General features: G+C 40.9%; 1 protein-coding gene across 2 annotated transcripts; it reads right to left on the bottom strand.

Moving 5' to 3' along the window:
• On the bottom strand, nt 1–27,748 carry LYSMD2 (LysM domain containing 2). Of its 2 annotated transcripts, XM_075006665.1 has the most exons (4): nt 27,310–27,748; nt 23,543–23,650; nt 20,615–20,949; nt 1–710 (listed from the first exon to the last, which is right to left on the bottom strand). In XM_075006665.1, exons 1-4 carry the CDS (start codon nt 27,538–27,540, stop codon nt 662–664), a joined length of 723 nt encoding a protein of 240 aa, XP_074862766.1. In that variant the 5' UTR covers nt 27,541–27,748; the 3' UTR covers nt 1–661. The 2 variants fall into 2 exon arrangements, with proteins under 2 accessions (XP_074862766.1, XP_074862767.1); XM_075006666.1 differs by lacking the exon at nt 23,543–23,650.

Genomic DNA, 27,748 nt, shown 5'->3' with positions numbered 1-27,748 from the left:
TATACCTCTTACTATTACTTCTCAAAAAATCAAGTTTGCAAACAATTTGTTCTCCCTTAAAGAATTTTTAACTCAATAAAAATAGTCCATTATAGGAATACACAGATGTTCTTTGAATATGCATACTTACACACACAATTGAGAGAGAAGCTCTGCAGCCTTGCTCCAGGCAAAACTTCTGTAGCATGTTTGCCTGCATTGGGACTGCAAAATCAAAATGCAATTTCAGTTATATTTATGATTAAGTTCTGAAGTGATAAGCATGAATTTTTTCATAAACATTTAATCAAATAATCTTACATTTTATTTTAACAAGTATTTACAAAACGTATACTAAAGATCAATGCATCCTGCAGAAAGGTGACCTCGAGGATATATTGTTGCTACCATGCTACAATTTATGCAGAAGAAATATGAAGGCAGGTGCTACTTTTGGAAGGCTTACACCTTTTCTTGATATATTTTAATGAAAGTAACTTATGGAAGGCAGAAGAGGTCAAATGATTTCAGTGCAATTAGTCACTTAAATTACCCAGTCATGACCTGTAAAAAGTACACCATGATAACCAGTCTCAAAGGCTTGTTTTTTGATGCTCAACTACTTGGTTCTCTAAGAACTGTATCTTCTTTCCAAGTTTGCAGGTCCTCATGTGTCAGTCATCTACTGGTGATAGGAAGAAGTTGCATAGGAACTCTTTTCATCCTCCTCTCTGTGGGGGAAAATTAAACACCCAGTCAGGTTACGAAGATGTGTAATTGATATACATCTCTTTATCAGTGAACTGCTGTCATAAGGCAAACACCCACAGACCTCAATTACTTTCTACTGCTCTAGTTTTATTATTATGTATTTTATGTTTTTATATATATGTATCATAAATACCAAGTAATGGCTTCAACAAGAGTATGAAATTGAATGTAGATTTAAAAAATCAGTAGTAGCACAATACTCCTCCTCAGAACCTGTGCTAAGAAACAGGAATTGTGAGCTAAACTCTATACTCACCACATTCCCAATTCTACAAGAAGCCACAAGAGGGACATGCATGAGTCCAGAACCAATTGCATTTTCAGTGATGTTGCTCTCCCCTGCCTCCCTGGTGTGACTAACAATCATGTGCATATTGTTGGAAAGAGGATGTTGTACATTGTTTTGTAAGAGTCTGGGGATCCTAGTGCTAGGTGCTGTGAAGACTTGAAGTAATGACAGTACCTACAGGAATATCCAGTGACTGGGAGCAGGAAGAAGCCAACTTGTCACCCCAAATGAATAGCACAGCAAAAATCTCCATCCTGCTCTGGCTAGCTACTGAGTGGATTGTCTTCCTTTACATTAGTCGCAGACCAGGGTACAGGTCCACTGCCCCCCACCGACAACAACAAAAAAAAACATCCAAAAAGACACCCAAGAATATACATAGACAACCACTTCAGGTGGAGATCAGAGAAGATCAGAGATATATTTTATGCCCTCTAATTCTGTCCAGTCAGCACATTCTTTTCCAGCACATTCTTTCTAGTAAAGATTATATTCAAAAATAAAAAACCCATTCTGAAGAGTAGATTTTAGACAAAGGCAACTGGTTCAATGATTTTCACAAACTGTTACATCTAGAGTCAATTTGCTTATAAGGGGAACGATAACTCATTACAATTCATTTGATTTTGCTGGTAAAGATAGTAGACAGTAGTAGTAGTAGTAAGCATCTTCCACTCTTACATCTTGGAGCAGAGGCCAATGATGGCCATTCGCCAGCGTCCCAACTTGGACAATCTTTTCTAGTTTTGATCAGGTGTATCCCACCTTTTTAGTGTCTGCCTTCAGGTCTCTATGCCAGGTGTTTCTTGGGCATCCTCTTTTCCTTCTTCTTTGTGAGTTCCAACTTAAAGCTTGTCTTGTGATGGTGGTGGTTGGTTTTCTAAGGGTATGTCCAATCCATCGCCATCTTCTCTTCCTGATTTCTTCTTCTGCAGGAAGTTGGTGACTCAGTTGCCACAGGTCTTGGTTGTTGATGGTGAATGGCCAGTAGATCCAGAGGATTTTACAGAGGCAGTTATTGATAAACAGCTGGAATTTTTAGACAATCCTCTTGGTTGTTCTTCAAGTTTCTGCTCCATACAGTAGGACTGATTTGACATTGGAGTTGAATAACCTGGTCTTAGTATCTGAATTCTGATCTGCTTCGGCTTCCACATGTTTTTCATGAGGAGAAAAGCTATTCTTGCTTTCCCAATCCTTGCTCTTATATCAGCATTGGTGCTCCCCTCTATCGCAGATGCTGCCCGGGTATGTAAAGATCTCAACTTCTTCCAGTGCCCTGCAGCCAAGTATAACTTGCTCTGTGCTACTGATGTTCATTTTCAAGGTCTTAGTTTTTTCCTTTGCAGATCTTCATGCCACCTATAGCTAATATGTCAGTAAAATGTGATGTCTTCTCTTGCATCTGTCGGTAGCTGTAGGACAGAAGTGCCAGATCGTCAGTGAAGTCCAGGTCATCCATCTGGGTCCACAGCGTCCACTGGATTTCATTTCTTTTCCCTGTTGTTGTCATCTTCATGACCCAGTCTATCACCAAGAGAAAGAGGAACGGTGACAACAAGCACCCTTGTCCAACTCCGGTCTTTGAAGCTCTTTGTGAACTGTCCCCCATGGTAAACTTTGCAAGTCATTCCTTCATAAGATTTCTAAATGAGGCTGAGTAACTTGGTTGGTATGCCGTAATACTGAAGCAGCTGACAGAGGATTTCCCTGTGCATGCTGTCAAAGGCTCTCTCATAGTTGATGAAGTTGATGTTAAGTGGTGAATTCCATTCCACAGATGGCTCCAATATGATCTGTAATGTTGCAGTCTGGTCAGTGCATGACCTATTCCAGGGGTCTGCAGCCTGTGGCTCCGAAGCCACATGTGACTTTTTAAGGACTTCTTTGTGGTTCCCAGCACTATAATTGCACAATGACAAAAAAAAAAAGAGAAAGAAATACCTTCCTGATTATTTTCGATAACCACTGAGTGTCTAAAAGCCCAAAAATGAACAACTCATATCTAAATAGCAAACAATATGTGACCTCGAAACATTGGACAACTCCCCCTAGCATCCTCCAGACACAGAGAAGGTTCAGGAATGAAAGACAGGAAGACAGTGGTACACACACACATATTAAGTAGGAAGAAACAGAGTAAGTACAAAATTTGTGAACATCCTGGAGTAAACATGAATCGCATTACAAATCATTGTGTGAGCACTGTTCTTAAAAGAGGGGTTACAAAAAGTATTGTTTGACCGTTTGACATTTTTTTTTCAAGGACTATTTTGTATTCACAAGCTTCGCAGCTCTTGAATTATTAAGTGTTTTACTGAATTCGAAAAAATGGCTCTTTGTGCTATTTTGGTTGCCGACCCTTGACCTATTCTGTTGAAAGCTGGCTTGCTGGTCTCTCTTTTCTGGGTCCACTGCAATTTTCATTCTTTCCAGGAGGATTCTGTTGAAGATCTTTCCTGTACTGACAGAAGTGTGATTCCTCTCTAGTTCTTGCAGCTGCTTAAGCTGCCCTTCCTTTGGGATCTTGATGAGGTAGCCTTCCTTCCAGTCTGCTAGTATATCCTCTTCTTCACAGATCTTATCAAACAGGGGAAATAATATCTCTACTGTGGTACTGATGTCCGCTTTGAGGGCTTCTGGAGGAATGTCATCTGGGCCCCTGGCTTAAACCATTTTTTGCTTTCAAAATGGCCTTCCTGATCTCTTCTCTACTCATTTTGGCACAGTCTATTGGAAGATCGATTTCTGCTGCTTTGATGTCTGGTGGATTTTCTGGGGCTGGTCTGTTGAGAATGCTTTTTGCAGAACAGTGACAGCATATGAAAAGCTTCATAATGCAGGGTTTGCTGCTTTTGTTATAATTATCTTATACCATAACCCTCTCTCTCTTTACAATTGCATGCATGATCCACTCATTTTCACACATTCTCTTTGTTAGCAATACCAGGAATTTCAAGGACTCCGTGGAATGGCATGTTCAGCCTTAAATACAGTAATATGGACTTCTTAATCAGCCAGCACCATGAAGTCTGAGGTTCTGAGAGCAGAGAATAATCTGGCTTTGTTACACTATCATTACTGAGTAATACCTTTCTCAGTTTATACTCACAATGAGAGAGGATGGCAGAATTGGACCTGTGCTGAAAACTGATCAATGTCCACAAGCAACATATCTGTGCAATACACTGTATCAAACTCAAAATAACAAGCAAATAAACCATGCACTCAATATATGGACATTGCCAACACACTAATGATACTTTCAACTTCCTTTATTGTTCTTGTGACTAAGGATTTGGGGTATGAAAGTACAATAAATTTACATTCGTATATCTCATGATTTTAAAACTGATCTGAAATCAAAATGGATGACTGCTCAGCAAACTAGCACTAGAGAAATTATTACTGAAGTCTCTATACGTACTGCTAGAAACAGTCACATTTCGTTCCCGAAAATTACGTGCTCTCTTGAGAGGACAGTTGGGGCATGTCTACACAGCCTACAGCAGTGAGCCTCCCAGCCCTGGATGACAGACTCAAATTCGAGGTGCTCAAGCAAATGCTCTACAAATAGGCCTGCATACAGCACACTGAAGTTGTGGCTTGAGCTTGGACTTGGTCTTCGAAGCCCCTATAGCCCGGAGCCTAAACTGCAACCTCAGGCACTATTTCAACATGCAGTTGAGTTAGAGCTGTTCGAAGAGTGAAAAAATGGTTCCACTGTGTATTGTTTTTATTTGGATGAGGTTTGACAATTGGTAGCTTGACCTAAAACAAAGGACTTGAGAGGCTGGGAGCTGTCAGAAGACAAAAGGCTTTATATCATGGTCCTGTAACAGCGAGAGATTATTTATCCCACCTGATGTGGAACCAAATTATAGCACTTTAAGGCAGAATGCTGACAGCTACAGTAGAATTTGAAGCTATCTTTACTCAAAAGACCAATCATTTGTTGTGGCTTTTTAAAGAGAGTACATTGCAGCACAAAAAACATTGCCAACCACTTCAAAGTATATATTATTAACACAATGACTGACAAATGAAAGTCTATTGTAAATATTAAAATCCTTGAAGAAAATCAGTCCACCTACTATTTTTGCTTGATGAAAATGAGTCACAAAAACATATGTAAGGAATGTTACAGAAAGGCATAACAAAAGATAACGCTGGAAATATACCGCACCACAACTACCGAGCAGTAACTCAGAATGCCAAGTACTCCTAAGATAACTGCTTTCAATGTTTCTAATATTAGAAATTATGCTCCATGATTATGAGATACAAAACATCTCTTCAGAAGTTCCAGTGCTAAAATTGATAACTGCTTTATGACAAGCACCTGAAGGTTTAATCATGTCCTTAAACATTTCAATGTGAGATAGATGCCCCCATTCCATTGTAACTGAGTTTATCTGAATGCATTGTTGCGTATTCTGATAAAGGCATATAATGTGTAATCATTTAAATAAAGGGCTGCATGAATTTCAACATACACAGTTCCAGCAACATGCCATATTTAGAAAGTGCCCAACCTTTCCACACTGCAAGAAAACAAGTAGAAAAACAAGGGTTTTTTTCTAATCTACATTTAAATGCGCTCCTTCTTGCAAAGAACTATATGCACTAGCGTTGTTAATCCTAAATGGCTGAGTCTTACCAGTTGTGGTTAACTGGTGAGAGCTTAAGCAGCCACCCACAGGTGGATGGGGAGAATAATCCAGCTCTGCAAGGCCCCCCACTGACAGGGGGTGCTTCAGCATGGCTGGGGCAGCTCTTGTCTGCTGTGCGTCCAGCCCAGGAGCACTGTGGGAGAGAGGTCACTCCAATCCCGCCAAAGCAGCCCTGGTCCACAGTGCACGGGGCACTTAGTGGCCTCCTCTCCCTCCTCCCCATTTAATCGGTTAACAGGTTAAACTTAATGTTTAACTGCTTAATGTTTAATTAAATGGGATTTTACATCCCTAACATGCGTTCATTGTTTAAAAAAAAATACATTTGAACAACTGTGGAAGTATAACATTGTATAAGTATAACCTATAAGGGGACATGCTGGATACATTGTATATGAGAGGGCATGCCAAAACATGTTACAAAGTATCTGAGGGAGCACAGTAGGGACAGTTAGCTTTTGAATGGAGAAGCAATTAAGATGGAGCCAGCACGTCTAAGAAGCAGGCATCAGAATGGAAGGTGTGAAGGGCAATTAGTTAAGTTAACTGGAAGCTGTTATAGGAGATTGTTAAGGGTGGCAGGTAATTGAAGATACGTGACTGGTCTCAGGGATCTCGAAGGGTGGTGACTAAAATCTTTTTCTTCTTTTGTCTGTAACTTGTCTGTAACTTGTTCTCCAAAAAACTGTATAAATTAAGAGACGCAAGCCCCACTCGGGGGGCTCACTTCTAAATGTATTAGCAGAGCGGCTTTGCTAATAAAACAGAGTGGTCTGATAAATTGTGAGTCTGAGTCAAACTTTTGACACAACCCAGGCCTTTTTCTGAAAAAAGCTGCTAACCTTTTTTTTTTTTTTAATACTCTTTTTCCCCACAATTTGGTAACTCACACTGTTAAGAGCACTTGGTCAAACATTTATGTTTGGGCTGAGAAAAAACCATGTGCGATTTCAGACCAAAAGTAAATTTTTCAAAGTTAAACACCTGAAAATAAGGAAGTAGAATGAAAAAAGCTCTTAAACCATATAGTATCATGAGGTGCCTCCATAACATTGAAGACAAGAACTTGCAACCCTTACTCACATGATAGTCCCACTGACATCAGTAAGACCTGTAAACGCTCTGCACTGCTTAGGATTAGGTTATGAAAGAAAGGATAAATGGAGAAAAGTATCCTTTTACTACAGATGAAAGACAAAGCATCAATTACATCTTAAAATTATTCTGTAATGTGGAATAATCAAATACTATAATCCCAGGATAGTTACACACCATAGTTCGCATCAAGGTAAGATAGGAAACCATAAATCAGTTAATTTACAACAGAATGATGTTTGAAGAATGAACATGGACATACAATCAGTTTTTAAATCCATAGCCAAAAACGGACAAGGGGGAGAGCTATATGTTGATTCAGAACTGGAAGAAATTCAATGTCAGACTGATACCAACTAGATTCTTGGATTTAACGGATCCACTGTCTAGGCCAGGGGTCTGCAACGTGGCTCCGGAGCCGCATGCAGCTCTTTAAGGAGTTCTTTGTGGCTCAGAGCACTACAATTGCAAAGTTTAAAAAAAAAAAAAAACCAAACCACCCTCCTGATTATTTTCAATAAACAGTACATGTCTAAAACTGAAAAACTCGTATCTAAATAGCAAACGATGTGATCTCGAAATGTTGACTAACTCCCCCTAAGGTCCTCCAGACAAAGAAAAGGTTCAAAGGTTCAGGAATTAAAGTCAGGAAGACAGTGGTACAAACACGCACGTAAAGTGTGAAGAAACAGAATATGTAAGAAGTTTGTGAACATCCTGGAGTAAACATATACTGCATTGCAAATCAGTGTGCATGCACTGTTCTTAAAAGAGGGGTTACAAAGAGTGTTGTTTGACGTTATTTTTAAGGACCATCTCGTATTCACGGCTCATGAATTATTGAGTTTTTTTACCAAAATGGAAAAAAATGGCTCTTCTTGTTAGTTTGGTTGCTGATCTCTGGTCTAGACCATTTCTCAAAACTCAAGCAACCAAAAAAATACTCAAAGGCTGTGGCCACACTTGGCCAAAATTTCAAAATGGCCATGCTAATGGCCAAATCAGAGGATACTAATGAGGTGCTGAAATGAATATTCAGCGCCTTATTAGCATGCTGCTAGCTATGGCACTTCAAAAGTGCCACTTTGAATCATGCATGGCTCGGCTAAACAGGGGTCATTTTTGAAAGGACCCCACACATTTCAAAATCCCCTTATGCCTATCAACTAACAGGAATAAGGAGATTTTGAAGTCTGCAGGGTCCTTTTCAAAAGGACCCCCATGTAGCCAAGGCACGCACGATCAAAAGCGGGACTTTCGAAGTGCCACAGCCAGCAACATGCTAATGAAGTGCTGAATATTCATTGCAGCACCTCACTGGTATCTTCCAATTTGGCCATTAGCACGGCAATTTCGAAATTTTGGCCAAGCATGACTACAGCCAAATGTCATATTAAATAGCAGATAAATGGTACCATAATGAATAAAGTCAACCTAATATAGCATTCATGCCAAACAAGGTATGAAATACAATCAACCTATTTTTTTTCCCCCAAAGGGAAGATTTTAGTTTAAATTTCTAAGTATTCCACAGTGGAAAAGCTGAGTACTGTTTAGGGCCATGGTGTTCACCATGCTAGCCATTAGCCACATGTGGTTATTTGGCCAGTTGAGTATGGGTAGCTGGCCTGAACAATAAATATGTTTTCAGAATAACGTGGCTTGTTTGCTATAGCACTACAAGTGGCTACTGCTTCAGAACCGGTTGGACGCCATGGGTTATGGCCACATATACCCCCTCAGAAGAAGTCTCTTCTGAAAACAGGTACATTCACTCTCTAGCAGTAGGGGTTTACAGCCACATGAAGAGGAAGGTGACTGCAGACTATGCACTGGAAATTTCACAGCCCTCCCCCAATTATGCCCTTATAGCTGACAGTGTCAAATGAACAGTGTTCAAATATATGGTCATCACTGGACAGGGAAGGAGACAGCACGACATGTTAGCTCCATTCCATGAGACAATTGTTCTTTTCTCATTCATTTGCTGTCTTTGGCACTACGAAGTGGCCAGAAGCCTACTGATCCTAAAATTGAGGTTTGGGGGAAAGATACAAATAGGTCTTCTCCAGCTTTAATTTCTATTTTAGTTAGCTTCAGCAAGCTAAAGAAAACCTGATGGATTCCCCAGTATAAAATGGAAATTAACACAATGAGTCCTGGCACAATGCCGAGAACAGATTGTGTGCTAGTTGGGAACCAATGAAAACTAATGCTAAATGCAAGTTGGGGTCTCTAGTTTTAAATTGTAAATGATCATTTTACTAGTGAATTCTACTTAAAAGATTTAGCTCAGGAGTTACCATTTGTTTATATTGTGACCCTGGTACTTTGTAAAAAAGATATACTTATGTACTCCCAAATAAACCATAACCCAACGCTTCAGAACTTATTTTGCAAAATTGAAGTCAAGAAGAACTTTTGACAAAGGCCTGCCTAGTATTTTCACAACCCATAAATATCTGGACACACAGTAAATCAAATAAGCTCCTAAAATGAGAATGTGGGTCAATGTAGGATATGCAGCTGAACACCAAGGTGGAATATAAACACTTAAAAAATTAAATGTAGCAAATGTAAATGCAACAAGTCTTCTCTCTCAGCAACTGGAGACCAGATTGGAGATCACAGATCTAGATGTAGCAAGAGAGAGCACTTGCTCTCCTCCCTAGAGAGCTTTCATTGTTGATTCTCACTATCAGACTTAGTCCCCAACCTCGCACAGCATTTCCCAGTTATACCACGTATGGAGATATTAACTCTCTGCAGCTGGCCCAAAACACTGCAAATCTCTGCACTCAGGGATACCAATTGTGGTTCTACCTGTACCTGGAAGAAAGGAATCAACTTCTTCCCTGCTAGCCTCTGAAAGTAATCTGTGCATTCCCCCAATTTGAATATACCAAAATATGAAAACACTACAATTTTTATTTTTAAGTTACGTTGGCTTATAAATGCTATTTAGGATCAGTTAGATGAAGAACTGTAAAAAGCAGAATAGTAGTTTAATAAAATCTTTTGAGGCAGGAAATGTTATTTTACGGGTTTATACGGCAACCAGCACACATTGGCCTAACCTGACCATGATCTTCAGGTACAACCAAACCATCAATGTTATAGAAAGCTTGTTATTTTTTCCCCTACTGAAATAGATACAGGTATCCTAGAATCTACAATATTTCCCTATCGTCCTGTTCTTGCCAAAAGCCTCCCTTCATTATTTTAAGTATCTGATGGAAAATGTTCTGTAAGTTTCCTAGGGCCTCCACTGTTGATGAGATCAGAAAAAGTGAAGTAACACGGACTTGAGAGGAACACATATTCTGAACTCACTTGCTTTTGATACTGGCCAGAATGCATTTACAAACATCACAGAAGACTATTACTCATAGTAAAACTCATTCTGTGGCCAATAAAATTTAATAAAATTTCTAAAGTTGCTGTATATTGACACAATAAGATTTTTTGCAAGTCAGTGCTTAGAATGTTCTTTACTGCATATCAAGCAGAAGCTGGCACAGTCATATGTACTGTCTGTCAACCTTTCTTCAAGCACAGTTTAATTTCTAAGGACAAAGCAATGTTGGAATTCAGCTATTATAAATCAAGGAGCCCACTTTTACATAGTTAAATCACCCCTCCTGAGAAGAACCACAGGGTCATTCATGAACTGCCAAGGAATTGGGGAATATGGGGTCTTCAGTGAACTACATGAGCTGAGGATTACCATAATTCTTACATTTCTCCAAACAGAGGTTTAAACTCTGCCCGGCTCCTTGCTAGAAGGGCTACTAGGTAAGCAGAAGGATTCCAAGGAATTTGGCCTGGTTAGAGGGACGTTCATTGTTCTCATTTGATCCAGTGGCTCTCGGGCCTCAGGTTGTGTGTTGACAGGTTCTCAGAATACATTGAAATGGTGAAAAAAACAACATGGCGGACACAAATTCTACCAAAAATAAAGAAAATGGCCATGAAAGGTGCAACATACAATGAATAAGTTCATATGTCACGGATTTTAAAATATCTTTCTGCAGTTCACATCAAATGAGCTCTCTACAAAGAACTATTATGCAGCAATGTCAGTAGTTACTTTCCTCAGAATGGGGGAAGAGAAAAAGATCTACAGAGTTTTCTTAATTTCTAGACTATCTTTTAGCTAAAGATACACATAACATTTCCTCTTATGTATAAAATAATTATGGTTCATATTTAAACACGTTAACTAGTCAAGAATTGAAACTGTCAAGGAGCTAGCTTTATCAAATGTGAGTAAGAGCACAGGTTTGTGTCCCACCATTGCACAGATTGTTACCCATTTACAATCCAACACCCCAATCCCAATAAGTGGTAAATTTCCATGTCTATAAAGCCAATAGTACTTTTGCCTGCATGCTGCCAGATGAGGCCCTCCAAACATATTCAGAGTTGTGCACAATCCCATGCCTTCCATGACAGATGTTTCTGAGTACCAGAAAGATCACACAGAAGATGCCGAATCCCTCTCTTATGATAGCCTCAGGCCAAAGCACCACAGCATGCAGCTTTGTACAACATATTGAACTGGTCAATGAGATACATATATGACCCATCAAGCATATTTTGCATAAATGATTGTTCAACCTTGAAAAAAATAAATGGCATCAGTGTGCATTTGGCTGTTCTGCAAGAGAGTGATGTCTTTAGAGACAAGATTCAGCTGTAAAGACTATCAGGGGAATTTTTATGAAGGCCACTGATGCTGTATATCTCTTTGGGTCTCATCTCACAGATTAACTGAGCATGAGCTCCATTTAAATTGTAACTTGGGCAAGGCTACCATTGAAATAACGGCTATGTTATGAGATGCAACTGATGACGCCATCACGTCACAGAATGGTCCTGAACACTCAAGTACACTAGCTGTGCCGGGAATAAACATTTTGTTTTTTGGGCTCGTAGATTGTGAGCTGGAAAGGACTTCCTGTTTGTTAGCTTGTAAACAACTTTCCTAATGATTTGGGCCTTTCCTGTTATAAAAAAGTTAAAATAAACAAAAAACTGGTATTCCCACCTGAAGGTATCAAGTTTGTCTCCAAGACCAAGGAATCTGAACAGGGATGTAGGTATGGACAGAGTCATAGCTTTCGCACCCATATAACTTTACTCTATTTCCCAACACCTCCACCACACTGTGAAAACTAGGGGCCTTTGGGAACTGGAAGATGCCTACAATTGCAAAGGGAGGTTGGGAAAAAATGGCCTATTAGCAGATTAGCTGGTGTTATTCAAAAGTAGATACTCAAACTTTTTTTCACATCCATTATTTAGTATCTGCACTTCTGTTGTGTTCTGACCTCCCAAGTAACCGTGTAACAATATACTGTCATCCAGTATGGGGCCTGGTTCATGACAAAGCTCAAGGACAAGCTTTACTTTCCATGTTAAGAGCAATACTGTAAACCCTGAATGTAACGGACTCATAAGGGGGAAGGGGTGGCTGTTAAATCCGCAAGTCCATTATATCCGAATCAGCACGACTGGAGGCACCTTGCAAGGTGCGGTAGGGAGTGCTCTGTCCGAGACCCAGGAGAAACGCAGTGGGCTCAGGAAAGAGAGCTAGGCTGTGATGACCCCAGTGGCCTCTGCCACAGCAGCAGCCCCAGCAGCTCCAGCTCTGGTGAGTTGCTGACATATATTTGCAAGGGGAGAAGCAGGCTGGCACACAGCGTCCATTATTTCCAAAGTCCGTTATATCAGGGACCGTTAAATCGAGGGTTTACTGTCATAACAGTCATTACTGCTTGGATTCAAATCTGTGTGGTTCATTGTTACGTTAAGCTAGCCCAGAAAGCTTACAATGCTTATTTTAGTCTCCCCAAGGAAGACTCAACATTTGCTGATGACCAAGGGCGTAACTCTGTATAATGTACCCATAAATGGAGCTCTTACAGAAGACAATGGGAGTTCTGCATAAGGGCTTTCAGATCTAAGCTCCCCATTGCCTAGCACTAGGGTTTATGAAAAATTCTGCACTAGTTACATGGTTCAAAACCACAAATGTTACCATCTTTAATCTTAAAACCAAGATTTTCAGAATTGCAAAATATGGGTGTAGGAGAGCAGATCTTTAAAAAAATAAATAAATAAAAATTCACCTTCCAGCAAATGGTGAAGGTAATTCAAGTTGCATACATTGCACCTTTCAGGAAGCCAAGTGCCCCAAACACTTGCACACAATACATTACATTTTCCACAGATTTTAATGACCACACATTTTTCATTAAAAACAAAATAGAAAGTTTTATTGGATTTTTGAAAAATACATTAATATGAAGGTGATAAGTTACTTCCTCACTTCCTCCTTCAGAAAAGGAGAATTGAAAGAAAGCATTACATCATTTATATAGTGCAATCTATCTCAACCCATTCCTGCCACCCTCCGCCAAACAAACAGCAGATGCAGAAGGACATCTCTACAAATTTCTGTACAAATGTTTCTCACCCACAAATAACGACACTGGCCATTGATTACAACACACACAATGCACACAACAATGAGCATTTATTAATTCTACTTTTACCTAGCATCCAACAGCTGTAAAGAACACTAATGAGAGCATTTGAGTTAATAGCTCTTAAGATCTTGCAACAAGCAATATATCCTCAAGATTTCTTCAGTTCATTGCTGACTCTCTCTCATTTGACTGACAAAACAGGAACACTGTTAAAAAAACAAAAACCAATTAACAACTTCATATCATGGATATCAAATTTCTCCCTTCTCCCCTCCTTATGAATGAACTGAGTACTAGGCAATTCAGTAGAATTTCAAGTTACAGGCTCTGCTCCTTATGTTGCATGTTTTCAGTTAGCTAGAGGCCACCTGTTGCTTACACATGCAGACAAGGATTTTCACAGTGCCTCTTTTTTGAAAGGCAGTACCATTTTAAACTAGGACATGAGGGTATCTCTAAATATCCACACCCCAACTCAATGGTCATAAGGCACAAATGATAAAATCACCTCTCCCTTTCCCACCCCAGTTCCCTAACATACTGCATTCACCCAAGAAAATTCTATTAATGATACTGTATATAGCTTACATAAATGTTTGGGGAAAAAGCCATCATAAAACCTACCCTGCCTGTATGCAATTCCCAAATATCTTTCTTAACTGTTTAGAGTAAGTTATTGCTTGCACATAGAGTAGAAGTTTTTACAAAACATACCAGGACAAGACAGAACCTTTAGTGAATAATTGCTGGGTCATTAAATCCTACAAAGTGTTTGTTTTTCTGCCAGTCAAGGATGAAATTGGATCACAATTAGTTATCCTTCATATTCCTGATGTCTGCGTTACAAATATTCGCTGCAGACGCCAGGATAACAGTTAGAGAACCAAGAACGTAAAATGTACCAAGACCGCGCAAAAAGCAGATGTGCAAAAAGAAAAAGATAATCTGGCATTATATATAGATTTTTTTTTTGCTCGTGGCCAGACAGTGAGTAAAAATTTTACGTTTATAAAGCCCTTGACGGACAAAAAAAGCTTCATAAATACAACACATATACTACTATTGAAATGCAGTTACCCTGTATGGAGGATGGCAGCAGTGAAATAGAGCACAGTACAGTGTCTGTGATAAAAATCACATGGAAATAACATCCATGGCAAGGCATACAGGACCTTCAGGTTTAATTCAAGAGGCTGCCTTCACAACCTACATTACTCCATTTTCTGTTTACAAAAGATAAAGGGCTGTATTTATAACACAGAGTAGTTTATAGTTACATATTCCAATGCTGAGACTTCAGCCACTAAGCAAGCCAACAAAAGAAAGGCTGGGCCACTTAAAGGGCATGGTTAAATGATATGACTGCTGGAAGGTGATGGCTAATTGAATTCAAGTATTCATCCTGTATCACAGTTACATTAGGCCTGATCCTGTAATGCCTCTGCATGCAGAACTCCTGTTAAGCACAAAGAATCATCATGTGTAACTGAGTTTCACTGTGTAAGAATACACGTGATGGAATTTACATTTTAAAAAAACCTTAAAGTACTGAATGAGCAACTTACCACATGTGATGTCCAATTAGCCTACACATCTTGCTAGCAATGGAGAAAGATGACAGTGATTTTGGACACCTCTGCTGCTGTTGGGGTCTTCTTTACTCAGACCTCAAATCCATTCTTCTTTTCCCTGATTCAAGATATAGCAACAAACATGCTGCTGTTCTTCCATCTCTGAAACTGACATTTTGAGTACATTCCAATGCTGATGCGCATCCCAGAGTCTCACGTTATCTGAAAAGCACCCTAAGATGTGCTGAGGCCATTTGAAATAGAATGTGCAGGGTCAGTGCGGCTGAAAGATTGAATTTTTACTTATTTCACTTTTTACACTCATATTAAAAGGTCTTCATTACAATTATTTCATATTAACATGATGACAGAGCAACACTGACAGTGGCCAAATAGATGTTCAAGTCCCATATTCCATTAGGTATGATGACACTACAAGTTACATGTGCAGGGGCAACTGGTGAGGGGGCACAGACATATGACTGCATCTCCCCCCAGGGGAAGGACCAGGCAATTCCCTCCCTCCCCTGCTCTGATCCCTCCCTGCCCCATCACCCCACCTTTTCCCAACCCCTTCCCCCAAGCAATGAGGCCCAGGAGACTAGTGATGACACTGGTAGTGGTGGTAAGGCCTTTCTCTGCACCCAGTGGCACTGGAAGAGGAACAACGTGGACCCAGCTCACTCTGCTCCCTGTCACTGAGTGCTGGGGCAGTCCGATCCCTTTCCCCCTCAAGCAGTGCACTAGGAGATCAGAATAAGCTGCAGCCACTTTGCTCCACATCCCCAGCCACTACTGAAGAGTGATGGGGTAAAACCTCACTGTTGACTCCAGGCCTTCCCATTAGTCACCCAGGACACCCAATGACTCTGGGTGCACCGGCTGCTGGCCAACCTGTTTCCCCTCCCACCAATGGCATTTGGTGGCACATGCCCTCCTCATGCCCCTCCAACAAGTCACATTGGCACAAGTTTCATATACTTTTTACAGAAACCGCATCATAAAAGACTTCCTACAGCTAAATACACTTAGGTTGGAAAAAAAATGCATGGGAAAGGATGGTGATGTTATATGCACTGGAGAAGAGACGTTTTCAGGTAAAACTCAAAAAAAAAAAACCTAAAGAGATGACAGATGCCAGAAGCTGAAGAAAAGCAGGTTTCCTAAACACTGGCAAGGCTATGGGAAGGAACACAAGGAGGCATGTGCTAGGAAAAAAAAAATGAGGGAAGTTCATGCAGGCTGTGAAAACAAGGATGACATTTTTTGAGCATGATCTTGAAATAAGTAGAAACCTAACAAAATTCTTTGGGGTATGCAGGAAGGCAGATAACAGTTAACAGATTAGATTCTGGGCTATAACCTATAAAGTGCTTTGGGTTCTTTTTGGATAAAAGGCCATATTTGCTAAAGGCAATACATCTATATTTAATTTTATTTTTACAGTATTGATGAAGATCTAGGTAACTCAATACAGGTGAAATCCTACATGTAACATAAGTAAAAGTTACCTCTACTGCAACAATGTACAGCACACTTGAAGAACTGCAATGCCACTGTTGCTTCTAAGTCTGCAAGACACCTAATTATACAATGAAGCCGACCTGTGTACACTTCAATGAGTGCTCATTTGTTTGAAATGTTGTAAGTCTAAAAAACAGAACCATAAAGATATCACATAAATACTCCATCCCACCATGTTGTATATAGTACTTTCTCACCTCACTCTCATGAAAGTCTACGGACATTATGGAATAAAACCCCCTACGTTGCTCAGTAACATTACATACTAAAGCTAAATTTTTACTTTGCCATTAAAGTTAGATTTTTTCTGTGACTGTAATTGACAATCCAATTCTCTAAATAGAGGTTCAGTCTGGAATTAGATCATCACACAGTCCTTTTTGTGCTTCATGCAACATCAATAACCAAAAAAAAATCTATACTCTGTTAATTTTGTTGATGATGCACACACAAAACCAAATGTAATTTGCCCTTTTCTGACCTTCTGATAAAGGAGCAAATGCAGCAATAATTTCTTCCAAACTATGACCCAGAAAACACATAAGCAAGCAGGCAGGAGCAGTTAGCAATGTTTTATTTTGTTTTTACAGTCACTCTGAATACAACCATGTCTGTGTTGTCGTCTGTGGAAGTGTCCTGAAATGAATTCCCACCAATACATTAATAATCTATTGTGTGGAAGGAATGTTAAAATAGGTAAATACTTTGCAGGGGACCTGTGGTCTTTATCAGCCCAAGTTAACTGTTAAGTCAACACCACCTACTCACATGTTATTGTCACCTTTTTTATCAGGCTTACTGTGAGATTCATCAGCAGAGGCCATTAAGATATCAGTGTTCTACAGTGCTAAACATGATAGAACTTAAATGATAGTGGCAGATGAATACTATTAACCAATGGAAAGGAATCTAGATTTATACTCCCCTAAGTGGGGGTAAGGGTGGAAATCTTAAACCAAATTTAGATTTTATGGCCAGACCTCCTATGCCCACAAATTAGCCCAAACAAAATCTCGGTGTCCAATTTCTGCCTTCTGGGATGGTAGAGAAGATAAACTAGAAGCCTGAACTTCATATTTCTGGTCCTACTCCTTGTCAAATTCAGAATGCTTTACAACGGTTGATTGTTTCCATAACTGTCTAAAGCGGAAGGACTGGGGAGATACCAGGGTTCTAATGGAAAACACCACATTTAAGATGGTTCATTATCCTATACACAGTTTATTAGCATTCAAACGTGTTGTTTTTTTTTTAAATGAATGAAAAGGTAACTTCCCTTCTCCTTTCAGCATCCCTACAATTGTTGGTCTGTGAGAAAATCTGCTAAGTTTTATATGCTCTCTAGTTTAGTTTTTGCTAGGGAAGAGTTTACTTTTTGATTCTGTACTTATAGAATGCAAGTGAGAAAAAGGAAGTTCTCTACTTTGCATGACCCAAATCTGGCTTGGGGAAATACCGCACAAGAGCGCAGCATATGCCAGTCAAGTATGCAGAAGCATATCAAGATATGAACAAGAAACTTAAAAGTGATGAGCTAAAGGAGCATTTTAGAAAGCCTACTCTAGGACACACAACTAGACAGGACTCAACTCAGCTCATCAACAGCCTTTTATGTAAGGTTATTCAAATACACATCCTCAAGGCCAAAAGGAGCTGTAGGTAGAGCGCAGTGAATAATGAACTAAATTCACTGTACTGTACATGACCAGGGGTTTGTCCACCTGCTCAACATTAGAATTGTATTGCCAAATCCCCTCCCACAAGTGTTCCAACTGCTACCCCAGCTACTCACTCTTCCAGTTGCTGTTACATACAGCTCAGAAACGTGTACATATTTACAGCATTAAAAATACTTGTAATTTCATCAGAAGATACTAAATTATAGAATTTTAACTTCATTTACCTGGGACAGTATGATTGATCTTGTGAGGTGCTGAGCACCAATGCCTTAAGTTCCATCCTGCAACACCTGCAATTTTTGAGGAGCCTCAGCTCCGAAAGGGGTCCTTGCAGAAGATAAAACTGATTCTTGACTGTGAGGGCTCCAGCTGTATGAGTCTTTCATTGGTTAGAGAAGGGAGATGCCCCTAATTGGTCAGTTAGAAAAGAGATGTTCCACCTGCTATCTCCTTAGAGCTGGAGAAACAGACAGTTGCTTCTTCTCAGAAGCTTGCACGCTTTCTGCTTTGCACTGTTTTTCCCCCCATGCACAATTTAAGGAACAGCTCACCTGGGCCTACGCCTGCATATCCCTACCGAAACTACCATGCTGTATGGAATATGTGGGACACTATGAAGTTGTTGATATCAATATTATGCAAGGAATCTGACAACATGTGTGTGTAAGGTAATGGTGAAAATGTTATAACTTGCCAAGTATGGTAATCTTGTTCGTATCACCTTTGTATAGTGAGTTATAGCTACGTATGGTGTATCTGTATTTCCAAGCATGTGCTATCTTCCTGGGTTTCACACCCAAACATATTAGCAGCAGCACTTCCAAGCCTGCTTGACTGCTCATCCAGGGACTTCAGGAGTACAATGAACCCACTGAAAGAAACCAGGGACTACACCTGATGAGTCAGCAAGGCAGGTAGAGGCATGCCTATGGACAGAACGTTACAAGGCTTTTTTATGCCATGTGCTGTGAAGCTTGTCTTTGGGACACAGGAAATACAAGCTACATGGCAAAAGAATATAGAAAGCACTTGCCTCATCTTTGTTTTCAATCTACTTACCTCTGGAGCAATTTTTTAAACAAATGAAACTGTACAAAGGACTGAATGACCCATTTAAGATGTGGATGTGTTCCAGGGGACTTTCAAACTATGAGACTCACCTACACCGCTAAAAACCTGATATATGGACTTTGAAATGTCCATATGTATTTGAATGCTTTGTCATTTAACTCTCTTCTTGTTCTTTTTTCCTTATAATAAATCTTTAGTTTCCACCCTCTTACGGGCTGACTGGCAGCATGGTATTTGGGGCAAGATCAAGCCAAAACTGACTGGGTAAGGTGGCTAACCCTTCTGTAATCAACAGTGCATTTTGGACAGTGAGCTTTTTTTTTTTTTTTTTTAAATAATTTCTCACTGTTGTACTGGTCCTAGGCCCTTTCTGGGAGCCAGAGAACTCAAAAGCAATAACAAGGGCAATATGATTTTCTTTTTTAGGTTATTGACAACAAATGTGAGGAAATCAAACTCACCAGGCTAGTCAGAAACTGTGCTTCTAACTTCAGTGGTAACCACCAGTATCTGTTCTCCCTTTTGTAGCCCTACCCTGACCTTGGCATTTTCTGCGAGGGCTGATCCAGGCACAATGGATTACAGAAATCAACTGAGGCCTGGAAGGAGCAACTTCTGCAAGGCTTGATGTCTGGCTACCCTGCAAGGAGCCACTAATGATGTTCCAAGGGGAAACCACGATTAGCAGATGATTAGTGGGGAGGGGAGACTAAGAGGAGGAGGAGGAGAAAGAGAAAAGTTTGCAAGAAGAAAAGGAATAATGAATCCCAAAGGAGAGTGTATGGAGTGTGTGTCTGAGAAGTGCCAAACCCCATACAAGAGGACTGTATAAGATGTGGGGTGAAACTACTAGGGGCTCCTCTTATCTAAGAATACATCCTTTTCCCTGGTGAAGGTGAAGATAAGGAGCATGTCTGAGGATGCCAGAGGAGGATGAGACAGCTACTAGGGGAAATGAGCATTGTATGAGACTAGGAACAGCTACAAATGTGTGTACTAGAACTGCATTCACATTTTTGCTTGGTGGCCCAAGTCATGTATCATTATACACCTTCAGCTCCCAGAGGCTCATTGGAATGGAGGATGTTGGGTACTTCGCTGAATCAGAGCCTATATGGATAACCACCTACCAAATAAATTTTATAGCAACACTTTTTACACAACATTATTCCTTCCCTGATTCATAGCCAATGCTTATATACTGTTTTTCTAGATAGTGCCTTATTCCAGACAGCGTCTTAATCACTACAGTATTCAAGAACTTTCCTATAGTCCACTACAAGACATGATTAATGTGATGCTGTGTAATCTGTGATAAGTGCTGCAAATAAACCTAAATTAGTGATTTACTCCTATATCCTTTCTAATTTTTTTTCCAAATGTGACAAAAACAGGCTTGCAACTCAGATATAAAATAAGAGTGTTTTGTCTGCAGTTAGATGATGCTTCATTTTAAAGTCATATTTACCTGTTACCTTCATCTTTTAGCTTCCTGGCCGCCTGTTTTGATAATTTAATCTGCAAGTCCAGTCTCTGTAGAAAATCTTTGGCAGACAATTCTTCGGGCGCAGCCAGTTGCTTCTCAGGTTCTTGAGGACTAGGAGAAGAACTACTCTCTTCCTGAACTGTCATTGGTCTGTCACCACAAAGAGAAATGTCAATAGGTTCATTCTCAGGAGATTCCAGTGAATTAAATCCATTGAACAGTAATGGCTTCTCTGGTATAACTGGAATATTCAATGTTTTCCTCAGGAATATACAGTCACTAGTAAACAGTTTATTTGCCCTTTTTATTTGTTCCATCTGAAAGAGAGAAAGAAAAGAAGTAAAATTGAAGCAATACTGATTTCTATAAGGTAAAGAGTGCCACCATCCTGAAAACACACACAACAGTCAAGCAATTTTGTAAGTGAAGACTTTCCTTGAAACAATTACTTTGTCTTAATTTATAACATAAAAAAGAGTTATTGAATTTAGAAATCTACTCTCAGCTAGTTTATGCCTCACTAGCCTTTCTGCTTTGCTTCCTCTTTAGGAACCCACTACTAGGCTTTGTCCTATCAGAAGTTTCCATGAGGATATTTTCTTCTACGTGAAGAAACCTTACCTACATTTGAATCTTTCATCTTGTCACAAGCCAAACTTAGGACACCTTTTTGTTCAGCAAAGAATGCACATAATGCAGCAAAAAAGCTGCATTATTTTGCATTTAAATTGGGGGCAGTCCCTGACAGCAACCCCTACATAGCTGCCTGAATATACTGCTTAGACTTAGATTATTAATAATCCCAGCCTGTGAAGGTGTCTAAGGCTTCAGGGGTACACACTAAAATTTTTAGCCACCCATCCCTGACTGCTTCATCTTGAAAGAACTTCACAGGTTTTGGAGGAGTCCAATGTTTAATTTATGGTGCCATAACCTGCTTTGCTGTTTTACATTTATAAAGCTACCTGTAATTGAATCCTGAACTTGGTCCCATATTTTGTAAGCATGGTAGCATAAGTGTCACTTGCTGGCAAAGAGCACTCATTTGAATTCTACAGCATGACCCGTGGTCACCATCCTTATTTTGCACAATGAATTTACACATATATCAAAAGTACAGCTTAGAGGGCCCACCACTGAGTGCTCCATTTTGATCTAAATAATCTGCCCATCAATGCAGAACACCACATGACAGAATCTGAAGTGTCAGTGTAGCCCATTTTTCTATCTGTCTATTGTGGGTGGGGCCCTATGTAGTCTGCAGCTGCAGAATCTGCCATGTCAGACATGGCTGCACAATCTCAGCTTGTGGTTTTGTTAATTGTTTCTAGCCCTAGAACCTTAAAAACACGGAATGCAAACTGAGGCAGTGAGTTCTGCAGAGATCCTGAAACAACAACTCTGAAAAGTATGAGCTGCCTCATTAATTTCCAGCAAGGCCCCCATGTTTCCCAGGACTCCATGATTGGGGAATTCGCCATTTTCCAACATGCTATGGAATTTAGCATTTTTGCAGTAGAACCTAACAGTCTGCGGAATTTTATTTCAATCATCCTACCTGGTAAGGACCTTCCTGCAACTGCCTCTTGATCTTCAACTTTCCACACCTGGGATTCAGTTGGATCATAGTGAACTCCCTACACTGCTCAATTCAGCTAGGTATCATAGGCTGAGGAGACAGAGTTGAAGCTCAGCTTTCAGTCTGGACAACATCTCAGGTCCAAGACCCCAGAAGCCATCAAACATTTTACTTGCTTGATACTAAAATTTTTATTACACTGGTAAAAGAGAAATCAATCTACAGCACAAAAGCTGAAACCCTGTATGCCTACCATGACTTGCATTTGTAGAGGAAACTAGCAAAAGGATATGTCAGCAGCTGATAAATAATGTAACCCAAAGCTATTGTTTAATCACACTTCACTGTAACTCTGCCAGTGATGGTTTGTTGTTCTTCCCTAGAATACTGCTTAAATGTATCTTCCTAAGGCCTTTCAGAGAGTTCATGTATTTTAGTGGTCGGAGTCAGGAACCCCATGTTTTAATTTCTGTAAAAAATTCTGACTGGTTTGCATAAGTTGCTTGAGAACTGCTAAGTTCTACCCTAAGTTACACTCTTAGAACTCCAGAGCTTCCAATAAGGATTCATAAGTGCAAATGAAAGTAGAATTAGACACTGTGACCTTTGCCTATGCCAGAAAATTCATGAACATTTCACTGTACTGACATAGTGGCACCACTGGTAAAAACAGTAGAAATTGTAGTGCAGGCAAGGCACAGATATTTTAACCTTATTGCTGTTCAACCCTGAAATTACACAACAGTGTTTTTTGTTTTTTTTTTTAAAAAAAAGCCTATTTAAAAAAAAAACCATGCCCATAGGTGAAGATGGACCAAGGCAGAAAATGCTTATAAACTTTATCATTATAAATGCACCCTGTGTTTGGGGAAAACAAACAGTAAAATAAAAATACAAATAACAGTCCCACATATGTGCCACAAGGGATGATGCAAGAATTAGTATTTAAATTGTACAAAGCACAAATCTTCACACTGTAGGAGTAACATAAAACAATATTCTAGCAATCATATTTTTAATTCTCAAAAATCACATACCCACACTCACCTGCCCTTGACTGAATACTTCAACTGAAGTTTTGTGGGGGGGGACAGAATCAGCCTGATATATCTTTACAAATATTTATAAACATCATTTTTTTTCAAAATTAACTGAGGTATTACACTGAAGACCACAACCCTGCGTCTTTTTTCCCTCAAGAGTATCTCTTCATCAGTTATCGGAGGGCTAGCCGTGTTAGTCTGGATCTGCAACAGCAACGAAGGGTCTTGTGGCACCTTATAGACTAACAGAAAAGTTTTGAGCATGAGCTTTCGTGAGCACAGACTCACTTCATCAGTTGTCGATTTCATCTTCGCTCTGTTACTCTTGTTCAGAGCAGGTATAGATGACATGCTCCCATTATTGCAACAACCAGTGAGAGCCAAAGGAGGAAACTTCTGTTAAAAGACAGACAAATAAGCCCTTGGATATCATTTTCCCTACATGGCACTTGGATAGAAAGCCAAGAGCAACTTCTAAGATACCAATGCTGATTCACAGTGCGCCAAAGTGCTGGGAAGGAGGGTAGAAGGAAGTGAAGGACTCCAGTGACCCAGTGTGCAAGAGGGAGGCACACAGGTACTGCATGCTGCAGATGGAACTCCAGTGGGCCAACACTGCTTTAAAGCCAATCAATACCTCTTCTTACTCAGATGGACAAAGTAAGTTCTTCATCCCCCTTACCTTCTCAAAAGGTGAGCATGTTGCCTTCACAACCCTCTGAGCCTCTACTGAAGTAAATTCTGATCCAATTCTCATTAAAGTCACCAAAACAAAGACTCTCAACATCAGTGACTTGGTTTAGCCCTATGAGGCAGACCCCGATGTTACTGAAATCGCTGCCAATGCACTTTCATTTTATAAGGCAGATAGAAAAATTCTTTAAAACAAAAGTTTGTCCTAAGTTTCTATTTTAAAAAAAACTCTGCTGTAAATTATTAAGGAGACTGCTACGAATGCCTGGTGTTAGATAGCAAATGGAAGTGAAAAAACCATACCTAATTCTTACATTGTCCCAGTGACACATTTAAAACAGGGATAAGTTGAAGTGCAACTTGATGTCTGAAATTGAAGGCTCAATTACTGTTTTCTTTTGTTTTATGTGTATTCTGTGACAAATCTGACTTGGAATGTATTTTTAATTAAGTAATTTAATCAAGGCTAAAAATTTAGCCTTTTGACATATTAGTATTCCAAGCTACAATGCCACTCAAATAGTAAGATTCCCATTTAGAAATACATTTATATAAATGTTTATTTTAAGTTGTGTCAGTGCACTAATCCCAGTTCTGAATAAAGAACAAATTTAAACATCCCCAACACAGTAAGTGTCACTAGACGCAAGGAGTTTTATTTCAAAAAAACACGTGAGGAAAAAATTAAGTTACAACTGCGATGCATAAATAATCTAATGGCAAATCAGTTCACCTTACTGACAGTTTTACTGAGTCAGATTCTGCTTTAATTTACACTAATATGAACCCAGAGTTAACTCCACTGACTTCCATACCATCACAGGTAATATAAAGGGCAGGTCCCAGAGCTCAGCTATTCTACAACTATCAAAGGAGACAGGTGCTTCCTACCCACTCATAAGCTGGGAAGCTGCAGTGGACCCTTACCAAGCTGAGGCCTGGCCAAAGATTCTGGAGCCACATACTGACCAAGACACTGAACAGTTTGCTGGGACTGCTACTAATCTTCTACTCTAACAGGTGGACTCCACAGATCGAGGTACATCTCAATGTAAGGGTAGGAAGTGAACAAAGGGTAACCGCTCTTACTCTGGCTGTGTTACGGCCAGAGACCTGGTAATTGCGTTTGACTAGATGCTGTGATGACCCAGTGGCAGAATGCTCTACCACTGTTAATACATTTGTCAAGGCTGTTCCCCACAAGAAACCTTAAAAATACCCTGCCTGTATAGGCTTCTACTTAAAAGCTTCCCAAAGTCTCAGATTCTCTGACCCTGGAAGCTGCCATCACCCAAGTGGGAAAACCCCTTTTTAGAACCTAGGAAGACACACTTAGAATGGCTCCCTGCAGGGTAACCCCAAACTCTTAACCCTTAGGAGAGAGCTTGAAAACAATGAGTAAAAATTAAAGTGCAGTCTGATAGCTGACCTTTCAGCCTTAAGCAAGCATATACAAAGACTTCTCTGTAACACAGGAACCAGATCACAACCTTAAAAACAAAGTGATTTATTAACAAAAGAAAAAGATACATGTGATAAAGCACACCTGGTTGCGAGGTGCTACAGAGCAACTAAAAAAAGGTAGATTAAAGCACAGAGATTACCTTCCTTGGGATTCAGTTTAAAATTTACAATATACAATGGGATACAGTCAGCCAGCCTGAGAAGTCCTACACCAAACCAAAAATAAAAAATAACCATATCACATCTGACTAAACACTTCCTTTCTACTTACATATCTGTATTCCCATATTTCCTTGAGGTCAGGACATTTACAGAATCCTCCAAGTCTGGCTCAGGCTTAAAACATCTGTCTCCCACTTCTCTAGCTGCACAAAAGAACTCCCTCAGAAGGTGACTGCTTCTATGCAAAACCCCCTATCTCTCACACTGGCTCATGTGACTGTTTACCAACAGAGAACCCACAATCCCTGGATTTAACCCTTTACAAGCAATTATGCATGACAGCCCTGGGCAACTTCACTCCAGATGTGGCAGCCTCCCCTTGGTAAGCCAAGAATCTTATGTTTGTTGGCCATCTGCCAGAGCTAGGACACCTGACTCTATTTCTGCTCTGCCCTGAGTGTAAGCCACTGACAGACTTTGTTTCCCAATCACACCTGAGGGCCTGTAATCCAAGCCACATCTGCAGCTCTTGCTGGACTGCAGGCCTCTGCTAATTACCAGACTTGGGAAACACCTACTGATGTAGTGAGGCAGAGTAGCTTCCCATTGACCCAGAGAAGAAAGAACCACTGCTAACCCAATACAGAACTAAATATTATCAATTACAATTGTAATTAAAAAAATGTTGCTATATAGTTTTGGTTTCTTTCCCTTATGGCAAACTGTTTGAAAACTATTAAGAAATGAAGCTAGTGAAAGCACATAGAGGTTTGGACGGTCATGTGTACCACAGCTTATCATTTTTCCTTCTCTTTTTTTTTTTGGGGGGGGCGGGAAGGAGAGAGAGGAAAAGACATGATACATAACTATGCTCATCTGGGAAACAACCACATTTAAACATATTTCTATAGCTGCACAGTTTTAATCCCACATTGGACTACGCCACACTCATGTTGTAGCAATATCAATTGGAGATCCCTGTTCAAAGTGGTGTTTTGGATGTATTACTGCAGCAATACATTTACTAGAGACTTGCCATCTGGATGAGGATTCCTCAACTATGTCTCCTCTAATTCACAGCTGACTAAGCATTTCTTCATCTATTCCTACAACTTTTGTCTCAACACATGCCCAATGATGGAGTCCTCCTCCATCATCAACCACTTCCCCACAGAGGATTGGGCTTTAACTGCCTCATCACCTTACCATCCCCTAAAACGTGCATGTGATGAGCAGGGATTTTTCCTCAGTGATTCTCCTCTCACCCCACTCCTGACACTGCCTCGGATGACTGACATCTAACCCTGGATTGACCTCAGTCTCCATCATATTTCCTCTACCTCACGGTTGGCTGAGGCTCTCTCTCACTGTGTAGCTTCCGTATAATTTTTCTGGCTGGGTATGCATCCCTCCTGCAAGCCCCAACGGGCTCCCACCTTGCCAAGATCCCACCTCACGCAGCCGCGCTGCTTCCCACGGGATCGGGAATTCCTCTCCTTTGCCCGGCTACGAGTCCGGGGTAGCGCCAGGTCGCAGCTCTGGAGCCCGCGGCGCGGGGTGCGTGCACAGGGGCTGCAGGCAGGGCTTGGCTATCAGTGTGGACGCTCTGGGGCGAGGAATTATTCCTCCTCCACAACTGCGGGTCCCCGGGCAGCGGTTACTGACTCGCCCCGTAGTCCGGGGCGGAAGCAGGGCCTCCTGCAAGGCCTGGGGGTCCCCGGCCGGGCCGCCCTTACCGTGACTCCGTACTTGAGCGCGATGCCCTGCAGCGTGTCCCCCGCGCTGATGCGATGCTCCAGGTAGCGCTCCGCCAAGGGGGCCGCTACGCTGGCCGTGCTGCCGTACGAGCGGATTTTGGTGCGGGCCAGGCTCTGCGACAGCTCGGCCTCCGACTCGGACTCGGAGCCGGAGCGGGCGTCCGGGGGCTCCTCCCGCAGGGAGAGGGGTCCCGGCGGGAACTCCGCCATGCTCGGAGCGGGCCAGCCGGCCGGCGTCTCCCCTCAGCGCCCGGCGAGCTGCGCCTCCGCGGCACCCAGCCGCGCTCTGGGCATGGCCGGCTGCGGAGGGACACGACTCACCGCCGCAGCGAACACTGCGCCGGCTGCGACCGGCCGAGTCCCGATGACACCACAGCAACGGCGCACCAAGTGAGAGCGCACGCGGCCTCAGACAGGC

This window comes from Carettochelys insculpta, chromosome 12, assembly GCF_033958435.1.
Source record: "Carettochelys insculpta isolate YL-2023 chromosome 12, ASM3395843v1, whole genome shotgun sequence".
Lineage (NCBI taxonomy): Eukaryota > Metazoa > Chordata > Testudines > Carettochelyidae > Carettochelys > Carettochelys insculpta.
Note: the sequence above shows the minus strand (reverse complement) of the source record. Positions and strands in the feature narration are given on the sequence as shown.

What these genes read in the sequence shown, in the direction of transcription:
- LYSMD2 (XM_075006665.1), bottom strand. Translation starts at nt 27,540, where the DNA reads ATGGCGGAGTTCCCGCCGGGACCCCTCTCCCTGCGGGAGGAGCCCCCG. An exon ending in CGCTCAAGTACGGAGTCACG is followed by an intron (nt 23,651 to 27,309) that starts GTAAGGGCGGCC and finishes GTCTTTTAACAG; the next exon opens with AAGTTTCCTCCTTTGGCTCT. An exon ending in TGAAATCGACAACTGATGAA is followed by an intron (nt 20,950 to 23,542) that starts GTGAGTCTGTGC and finishes TCTCTCTTTCAG; the next exon opens with ATGGAACAAATAAAAAGGGC.